General features: G+C 59.8%; 1 protein-coding gene across 1 annotated transcript in view; it reads right to left on the bottom strand.

Annotated features, from left to right (window-relative positions):
- The window catches only part of GRAMD2 (GRAM domain containing 2), an 11,699-nt gene that overhangs the window by 398 nt on the left and 1,972 nt on the right, over nucleotides 1-9,329 (bottom strand). Inside the window, exons 2-11 of the mRNA XM_009319910.1 lie at nucleotides 8,287-8,400; nucleotides 7,448-7,505; nucleotides 5,902-5,974; nucleotides 5,717-5,820; nucleotides 4,816-4,914; nucleotides 3,789-3,860; nucleotides 2,615-2,677; nucleotides 1,084-1,240; nucleotides 646-745; nucleotides 428-535 (exon numbers count right to left, since the gene is read on the bottom strand). Coding sequence (XP_009318185.1) covers nucleotides 428-535; nucleotides 646-745; nucleotides 1,084-1,240; nucleotides 2,615-2,677; nucleotides 3,789-3,860; nucleotides 4,816-4,914; nucleotides 5,717-5,820; nucleotides 5,902-5,974; nucleotides 7,448-7,505; nucleotides 8,287-8,390 — 938 coding nt within the window. The 5' untranslated portion in view covers nucleotides 8,391-8,400. The remainder of the gene's footprint in view (nucleotides 1-427; nucleotides 536-645; nucleotides 746-1,083; nucleotides 1,241-2,614; nucleotides 2,678-3,788; nucleotides 3,861-4,815; nucleotides 4,915-5,716; nucleotides 5,821-5,901; nucleotides 5,975-7,447; nucleotides 7,506-8,286; nucleotides 8,401-9,329) is intronic.

Raw genomic sequence — 9,329 nt, 5'->3', positions numbered from 1 at the left:
GCCCATGGGCACGAGGAAAGAGAACCCCCCCGATGTCCCCAACCTGAGGGAACCCGCCCCTGTCCATCCCTTGCTGATGCCCACAGTCATGTTAGCCCCAGGGCGCAGCCGAGATGCCCTGGCGCTTCCTACAGCCGGGGAACCAGCCCCAAACCCGCAAGGAAACCTCTTCCCGAGGGCTGAAAGTCTCAGGGAAAGCAGAGCTTTCCCCGGTGGCTCAAACCAGCAGCTGATGGGATCATCTACCGCACGGGGATGGCACTCTGCGGTCTGCCGTCGGCCATCCCAACAGCAGGCACGGGATAAGGGACAAAGCGTCCCTGGGACACGTCACGGAGCAGAGCCGTCGCTCTTCGCACCACATCCCTCGGGTCCTCCACTTGCGGTGTGACCCACCTGCCCCGAAGTGTCCTTGAGGGTCCCTCACCTCCTGTGCCCGCGGGAGAGGTAGTCCCGGTTCAGAGAGCAGAGCTGCTGCTCCAGACGGAAGATGCGAAACGCCAGGTACGAGGAGGACACGACCAGGAGGCAGATGCTGGGAGCACAGGAACAAGCACAAGCGCTCAGCGGCCGGGGGTCGAGACGGACGTTCCCAGCGTAGCCCCCCCATCCTCCCCACGCCGTGGCCGCCCTCGGCACACTTACAGCACGATGAAGATCTTCAGAAGCTGGTAGTCGGAAGGTCTCAGCTCCGCCACGCAGCTCTGCTCCACCTCCAGCTCCTCCTCGGTGTTTATTGCACTTTCTGAAATGCAGCCCAGAGTCAGCGGCACGGCACGATGCTCGTGCTCCTCCAGCAACCAGGAGCCTTCAAGCATCAAATAATCCTCCCCCATGGGCTAACGCTGCCTGCACGGGCATTACAGGCGCACGCCGAGGGCTCAGACCCCGCAGGCAGGACACCCCATCCCATCCCCAGGACCCCATCACTGACTCCCTGCCTCAACCCTGCTCATCTGCAAGGCAGAAATCCCCTCCATGAGAGCAGAGGATGGATGAACATGTATTTATGGAGGTTTACGCCCAGCACCGTGCACGGAGCAGGGCACAAACCCACGTCCCCGCGTGGGACGCGGCCCTCACCCGAAACCAGGGGCTCCTCGGAGGTGAAGGAGCTCTCCTTGGTGCTCAGGCTGCTGACGGAGGACCGGTGGATGCACTGGTAGTTGGCGTCCGGCAGCGACAGTGACAGCGAAGCGGGTGACACCTTCCTCCACTTACCCTCGGGGACAATCACCTCCTGCGGGAACAGCCCCGGGTGAGCCGTGCTCCCAGCAGCGGTTTCTCCCGTGAAACCGGCAGCGCCGAGGGTGCACCGGCGCCAGATTCAGACTCAAACCTTACGGCATCTCCATCGAGCACCAGCACATCCAAAACATCATCCTAAGGGGGAGCTGGTCCTCCACGACGGCCCCGTGGGGACACAGGTTCCTACTGCCACAGGAAGGACCTGCCCATGCACCCCACGCCTGCCCCAAATACTGATCGCTGCCTCCTTCACCCCTTGGTTTGAAGCTCAGCGCGGTCACCCGTCATCCTCCGCGAGCCCCTCGCCCACCCCGTGGCTCAGCGTCCCGGTCCCAGCATGCCCCGGAAAGGCACCGAATCAAGTGGGGCGGCAGCCGGCACGGAGAGCGATTCCCCTGCCGGACAGTCCCCGGGGCTGGAGCTGCTGAAGGGCTACGTCCCTCAGAAGCACCGGGCGATGCTTCCAGCCTGGACCACTCCCAATTCACTCCTTGAAAAGCACCTTCAAGCCCTGGCATGCCACCAAGCCAGGGGGGACATCCCACTTGTCGCCTCCTGGTCCTGTGCGCAGGGCCACCGGCCCACGGGGGACACGGCATTTGTCACCTCCTGCACCCAGCCTGATGCGCAGGGTCACCGGTCCATGGAGGACACCCTGCTCAGCGTCCCTGTACAGCCCGGCACGGCCGCAGCACCAACGGCTTCGTGACTGAGCGGAGACAGGGACGGGCCATCCACATTTCACGGAGGACACATCCCGCCGGCTGGGGACACAGCCACCATGGGCAGAGCCGAGCCCCGCCGTGCTCCAAAGGCAGCAGGATGCGGCCCCTCGTGCTCCCTTGGTTACACCGCGGTTCGGCAGCCTTTTCCCTCTCCAGCCTCCAGGCTACAAGTCGTCCCACTCATCCCACGGGTTTTTGGATAATTCAGCCACGTTTCCAGCCTGTTATCCGTGTTCACAGCTCCGAACAGCACCAGCCGGCGGGAGCGGAGCGGCAGCGTTCTGCACATCGCTCCGAAGTTTTGCGGTCTATAAACAGACCCCCAGGACCAACCGGCCAGGTCATCGGCTTGTGCTCAGCCGCGGGCTGTCCAAATCGTCCTCCTGACCCGGCCGTTTCTGCCAAACCGGGGTACGAGGATCCCGGAGGACGAGCTACAAAGGCGACGGCCGCATCCTCATGCAACCTTTCTCGGCAGCGAGGGGAGTGGACCGACTCCGCACCCTGCATGTGGCTGCCAGCCGAACCTCAGCATGCCGGGAAGGCGTTAAACCCACCGAGGGGGCCAGGCGGACGCTCTCCTGCCCACGGCACGAGTTCATGGGGGTCCTTCCCTCTCCCAGAGCTGCCCTGACCCTCACCAGTGACACGGCATCAGGCTCCTCCGTCAGCTCCTTCAAACTCAAGCTCTTCTTACTTGAAACCTGGAGGGGAGAAAGAAAGGGGCGTTACCGGCTGGGGCACCACCTCTCCCTGCTTCAACCTGAGCCAGAAAATTGAATTTTGATGTTTCTGGTGAGTCTATGAAGAGCAGCTGCTTAAAGTTTGCAAGCACGGGGATTTTGGGGATGAAGAAAAGCATCTGGCAGAGGACAGGGCACTGCATCGCTGCCTCCTGCTGCCAAAAACCTTACGGGGCCGTGGCTGAGCCGAGGGCTCCTGCAAGGGCTACTGCACCGGTCACAGCTCCCGGCGGAAGGGATAAACCATCGGGGGGAAAAAAGGGAATATCTGGGCAGAACCGGGCACATTTCAAAGAATAAATTCCCCAGTTCGGCGACGGGGCTGAGTCACCCAAATCGTCGCCCCAGCACAGCCAGCAGCCACCCTTCCAGGCGGGGAAGGGCTCCGGCAACCGCTTCCCACGTGCTTCAAAGGCAGGGAGCAGAGGAGGTCCCCACAACCCTCCTCTCCAGCCCGAGGGCTGATGGATTTCTTCCCTTTTCAGGCTTAATTCAACTTTTTTTGTTTGTTTTTTTTTTTTTTTTACTTTGTACCATTTTTCCTTCCCTTAAACTTTAGACCTGGGGAAAAGGCAGCAATGTGCGGAGTAGCAGAACTAGTATTACTACCAGATTATTTATAATTCATATACACGCCCTGGGAGAGAGCAGAAACTCTGGGCTCTGCCTCCGCCATCCGTGACCCAGAAAAGGCCACCGGCGCCTCATGGGGATGGGACGCCTACGCGACACCCAGGGACAGGCTCTGCCCTGCCAGGGTGTTCAGGAGCACGTCAAGAAACAGCCACCGTCATTTTGAGCTACGAAACGGGGACAGCGGGACAGCCCCCTGCATCGGGCAGAGCTGATGGTGGGGATGCGGCAGTGTCATGAAGTGCTACCGTTCTCAGCGGGCTCCTGCCCCTCTTCCCATGCCTTGCTGCGGAGCAAGGCAGGCGGCAGGGCACCAGGGCGGGCTTTGGGAGCGGTCCAAAGCCTTCGTGGCGATGGCGAAGAGCTTTGCTCCCCGAGACGCAGCCCAAAAGGAGCTTGTGACTATCGAAACGCCGTCGGACACGGGGGCGGAGGGTACCTGCAGGTGCGTGCAGACTCTCCTCAGGACATCGTAGACGCTGTCGCGGGAGATGAGGGACACGAAGATGTACTGCAAGAGAAAGAGAGAAGCTGCCGGGAGACATTCCCCCCCATCCTGAATCCAGTTCCCCACAGGCAGGGAACAGGCAGAGACGTCCTGCCCTTGAATTTCCCCTCCTTCGGGAGCCACATCCCCCCCCCCGCAGGCATCTCCCCGCAGAGTTTCCCTGCTGCTATTTTTGCAGCCTGCTAAAACCTGGACCAGATTTTTTTGGGGCCGGTTTCGCTCGGCTGCTGTCCCCAGGGGACCTCCCGCGCTCAGCCCAGAGGGATGCGGCAGCAAACAGGGCTAGGAGCGACCAAAACCATCCCCACGGATCAGCACGAGGGGACACGGGGCAGCGCTCACTCTCGCCCGATGCAGAGCCCACGCAACGTGCAGAGCAGCCTTGCAACGAGCTCGCTTTGAACGCCCAAATCCTGCCTTGTCCTACCCCCTGCTAAAATCCCGCAGGAGTAACCCCCCTCCCTTGGAGGGGACGGGCAACACACGCTGCCACGAGCAGCACCCAGGCGGGCGAGGACTCGGACACACCGAGCAGGACTACGTCAGCTCACTGCAGCCGACAACACCCAACGTGATTTAAAAGCTGGAAATTCAGCCCCTTAACCAAGTTTTCCGCCAGCTCGGGTTGAACGCCAGCCCAATCCCTTCCCCTGCTCGCGTTTAAGGAGTTTAAAGGTTTTATTTGAGCCTGGCAGGGATTTGTCAGGCTCGGCCGAGTTTCACTTGGGCTTTGCTTCGCTCAGAAACAAAGTGAAATTCAGAAACAAAAGCAAAGCCGCGGTGTTTGCCCTGGCTGGCTGCCAGCACGGAGAGCAGTGCTCGCTTCCCAACCAGCCCGCGCTTTCAGCCGGGGATGGGAATCGCTTCGTTCCCTGTTCTCCAATCCCAGCCAACTCGGACCAGGGCGTCCCCCGGCTGCAGCGAGGCCGGGTACCGATGCTCGAAGCGCCAGCGTTACCTTTCTGCTGGCGTTGGTGGTGATGGCCAAGCCGTTGGGCAGCAGCCGAGCCGTCTTGTGCTTTTTTATCAGCTGTACGGAGACCACCGGGATCACAACCTGGAGGGCAAAAAGACACGGGGACGGGCAGGGATGGGCGCGGCGCGAGCTCAGGGAGTTTCTTTCGCAAGGCGGAGGTTTAACGCGCATCGCAATTACGCCCCAAGCAGAGCGGCGACGCGGGGATTTGGCATTTCCCAGAGACAGCTTGGTTTTTATTAAAGGTCACGGCATCCCCCCCGCGTTAATCTCGGCTCGGAGGTGGTTTCTACTCGATCAAAACGGCGAGGACACGGGGAAAGCGTCGTCCAGTGAGTCTCCCTAAGACCCATCACGAGAGCCCCCCCTGCAAGCCCAGGGAGGGTTAAAAATAAGGCAGGATGTAATTTATGGCAGAATAACTTCGTTGAAACCCCGTACTTCCATCAGATATTTGTTTAAAGCGGCTGATATAAATAATTCAGTTCTTCAGCCCAGTTTTAAAGGAAGTCGTCTCTCCCCAAGATCCCCGTCAGCCACAAGACCAACAGGGAAACATCAGATTGTAAATCAAGAAGAAAAGCCAAGAGAGATTCAGATTCTGTCGTGTGTCGTCCCCCCCCAACCCTTTGATCTTCCTTCAAACGCCGTTGTGGCTTGTAGGAGGTTTTGCATCAGGGAATTTTAAACCAAACCAATGTTTGGTTTCCCCAGGCAGATCCCGCAGGTGATCGGAGGGGGAGGCACAGCCGCGCTCCCCTTCGCATCAGAGGCTTTTGACGGCGATTTTAGCGGTATTTGGGTGCGGGAGGGGGTAAGCGGGCTGCGGCGTAGCCTGGGCTACGAGCCCTACGGGACCGGGGTGGGCTGGCCCCCACGTTACCTTGATGTCCTTCCCGAAAAGGTTTGCGTAGAAGCAGAGCCAGTTAGGGGAGATGTAAAGCCTTCCCTGGATGAGGATGTCTCTCTGGAGCGCGCAGGAACAAACTGCAAGGCAGAGAGAGGGGCATGGCAGACCGTGTGCCGGATCCTGCCGCCCCCGTGCCCGTCCCACGCCGCGCCACCCACCTTTCAGCACGCTCTCCTCCGTCGGGATGTCCTTGAACAGCTTGTGGTACTGGGAGTTGTACTTGCTAGCAGCCTGAAAATGAAGCAGAGCGAAGTTATCCGGTGACCTTGCTGATAAGGAGACCCCAAAAAAACCCTCCCTCCTGCAAAAAAAAAATAATCTCCCTCTCCCCACACCTGGGACCGGCGCAGCGGGGTCCCACCGGGCTGGGAACAGCAGAGCCGAAGGGCTAGAGGAGGGTCGGATGATCCGGCACCCAGCAAACGCTGTGCCATCCTCCCAAAGAAACATTTCCCCTAATTTCTAGAGTTTATCTAAGGAGGCTGAGCCTCTGCGAGGAGCCCATTTTCTCCCAGGCTCATCCGCAGGCAACTTATTTTGCCCGACGGTTTCTCTCCTCCTCCTCCTTGAGCTCTTCCCTTATTCGGGGCACGGTGACAACACTTGCTTTGCGCCCATCGCGCCGCGCCATCCAGCTATTTATATTCCCGGTGCCTCTTCAAAGCCTGCTGGCAGCCGCAGCGGGCGCCTCGGCAGGGTCGCCCTTAAATAATTCTCTATATAAGTTAAAGGCTCCGAATCAGTTTAACGCTTTGCATTAAATCCGCTCAATTAGTCCTGTAAGGCAGCGCAGGCAGATTCGTGCCCCCTGTGCTGGAGGAGGCAGGGCCCCAGACCTCGGGGCGCTCCCCGGGGACGCGGCTGTCCCCGTGGCAGTGACGGCTGCCACCCGAAATCCAAGGGACGAGGCGCTTTGCCAGGATGCGGAGAGATCCAGCGCAGCTCCAAGGGCCCCGGGGCAGCAGGGCTGGTTTGCAGGCAGCACCGCAGGCAGAGCCCTCCTGCCCGCGGTGACAAGGTCACCTTTGCTCCGTGCACCTTGTCACCGGCTGAGCCAGGCCGTAAGAGGATCAAGGCTCAGCATCACCTGGGGTCGGCTTAGACACCCCCCGGAGAGACACCGGGATGGTGGCGGGTGCCGGTGGGAACGTTTCGGGGGGACACGGGGGGACTGTGGCATCACCTCCAAGCCCCCACCAAGAAACAGCCGCTGGCCCCAGCACAAACCCGTTGCCAACCCCTCAACCCTCCCAGATGCCTCTGAATAATCGGCAAAATGTTTTTCTCCTCCATCTTCTTCACGGGGAAAGGCAAAACGCCTCTTCCCTCCCCTCCTTCCTCTTCCACAGCCTCTCTTGTCTGTAGACAGATCAAAGAGCTCTACTTTGGGCACAGTTTGAACAAACAACAAGGTTCAAACGGAGGGGAACGGAGCCGCTTGCGGTTAAGATTTCCACCTTTTCCTTTGCTCTGGATGGAAAAACCTGAAAGGGTTTGCAGGGCAGATCACAGGCCACAAGAAACCCCCATCGGCTCCCCTGAAAACGCAGGCAGGAGCCTCTGGGGTGGCTCCCGGTGCCACCGCGGCTTCACCTCCGGCTCCCGCAGCCCACGTTTGAGACCCCGGGCGGGCTTCTCCGTGGCAAACGGCCAGGGTCAGGCCACAACGAACCAGCCCGTCCGCTCACAAAGCCAAAGACTTACCACTTCCCGGTGGCATTTCTTGATGTCTTCTGCCTTCAGGGCTTCATTCAGGTGGAGGCTGGAAGGAAAAATAATAATAATCAGGTAAGTGAAGAGCCCCAGGTCTCTCACCCGCTCCTGAAAACACGCGTACTGCAAGAAGAGACACGGCAAGATGTAGAGGACCGAAGAGAGACCCCGGGAAGCCACATTTTGGGTGTCTCAGCAATTTATCGTAGCATCAGGCATGTAGGGACATCACTGAGGTTAAATAATGGCTGCAGGAGAAGGCTGATCTCTGTCTGGCATCGGCCTGATGGCGAGCCGGTCCACGCCATGGTGGAGGCACCGGCGCCGGGGTGCCCGTACCCAAAACACACCCTGGCATTGGGGGGAAGGAGCCCAGAGCTGTCCCTGGCAACAGCCTGGGACAGGTTAGGAGCTGGCGATGGGCAGCTTCGGATGGGTCAAGGTTTCCCCAGGGAAAGCACAAATGGGAATTTGGGAACGTGCCGGGGCAGGAGGATGGACTCAGCTTTGGCCGTGCACGGGGGCATCCATCCGCATCCACCACACAGGCAGATGAAGGGAGAAACCACAGAGACAGTGAAATCCTCCCAACAACCTCAGCAGCGGGAATACCGGTCCCCTTCCCCAAATCCCTCTTCCCCTCCCTGCTTTTATAGACCAAATATTTCAGGGCGAAAACAAAGAGGGGACCCCCTGTGCCCACTCCCAGCTGGTGGGCTGCATTTGGGGGCTCGGAGGCAGCGGGGATGCTGCAGGAGATAGAAACAGGAGGAAAAAGAGCAAGTACTCGACCGCAGACCCCGGGATGCCGCAGTGACGCTGCCCCTCACCTGCCGTCGAGGGGATCCAAACTCTTCTCCTTGTGCGATGCCTCCAGTTTGTCACGGCCGTGCATGGGCTCGGGGCTCTTCAGGGGAGCTGCTTTTTCATGCATCGGTTTGGCGCTGCAAGGAGAAGCCCGTTAGCCCCCGAGGGGAAGGGAGAGAGGGGAGAGATGCATTTCGGAGCCGTAAATCCATTACCTTCAATCCCCATCCGCACAGAGACGTTTGTATCTCTGCCGCTCAAGGACAGCAAGAATATTTCTGCAATTTCTCAAGTCACTTGGAGGAAAAAAAAAGGGCATTTCCTGCCAGGAAGGAACTCCCCGCACTCGCAACCGAGGCGGCGGGTCCCTCCCCGCCCCCCCTCGGATAACACCCTCCAAAGCAGAGCCTCCTCCCGGGCCACCGTGCTCAAGAGACGGAGGCTGGGATGGGAAAAAAAAATCACAGGTCTACAAAACTCCCTGGGGTGATGGAGATTTCAGCCAGCGAGGGCCAGGGTCTGCTCATCTGGGTCGGCAAAACACCGTCTTCCCAGGGCAGAGCCCGTGCCAAAGGCACCACCTCCCTCCTCTAATCGCTCCCCTCTCGTTAAAGCCTGTTATTTACTATCATGAGTTTTATCAGAGGCGCTTATCGGCCGCGACAGGTAAAGTAAACACGCTCCCAGCACCGTGCAGGGAAGGTTATCACCCAGCGGGCCAGAAAGGTGACGCTTCCGCCCTCGGCAAACCGCAACCAAAGACTGCCATGCCATGGCGCTTCTGGCACCGAGAGCCAAAGCGGAGCGCGATGCCAGGGCATCCACGCCGGAGCAGCGATCCACGGGCTCCGGCGGCTGGGCAGAACCGGCAAACAGCCACCGGACCTACGGAGAGGAAATTATTCAAGGGAAAAGAGCTGGGCTCAACGCGCAGGGGGTGATGCCAGAGCAGGTGGGGGGCGAGCAGGACGGCAGCGGGCAGGATGAGCGCGGAGCTGGAGCGCATCCCGCTGCCCGCAGGGACGATGCCGTGGTGGTGCGGCAGAGCCCAGATGGAGAAGCCAGG

This window comes from Pygoscelis adeliae, unplaced genomic scaffold, assembly GCF_000699105.1.
Source record: "Pygoscelis adeliae isolate BGI_AS28 unplaced genomic scaffold, ASM69910v1 Scaffold303, whole genome shotgun sequence".
Taxonomy (NCBI): Eukaryota; Metazoa; Chordata; class Aves; order Sphenisciformes; family Spheniscidae; genus Pygoscelis; species Pygoscelis adeliae.
The sequence above is the reverse complement of the archived record's forward strand: the minus strand, read 5'-3'. Positions and strand labels throughout refer to the sequence as shown.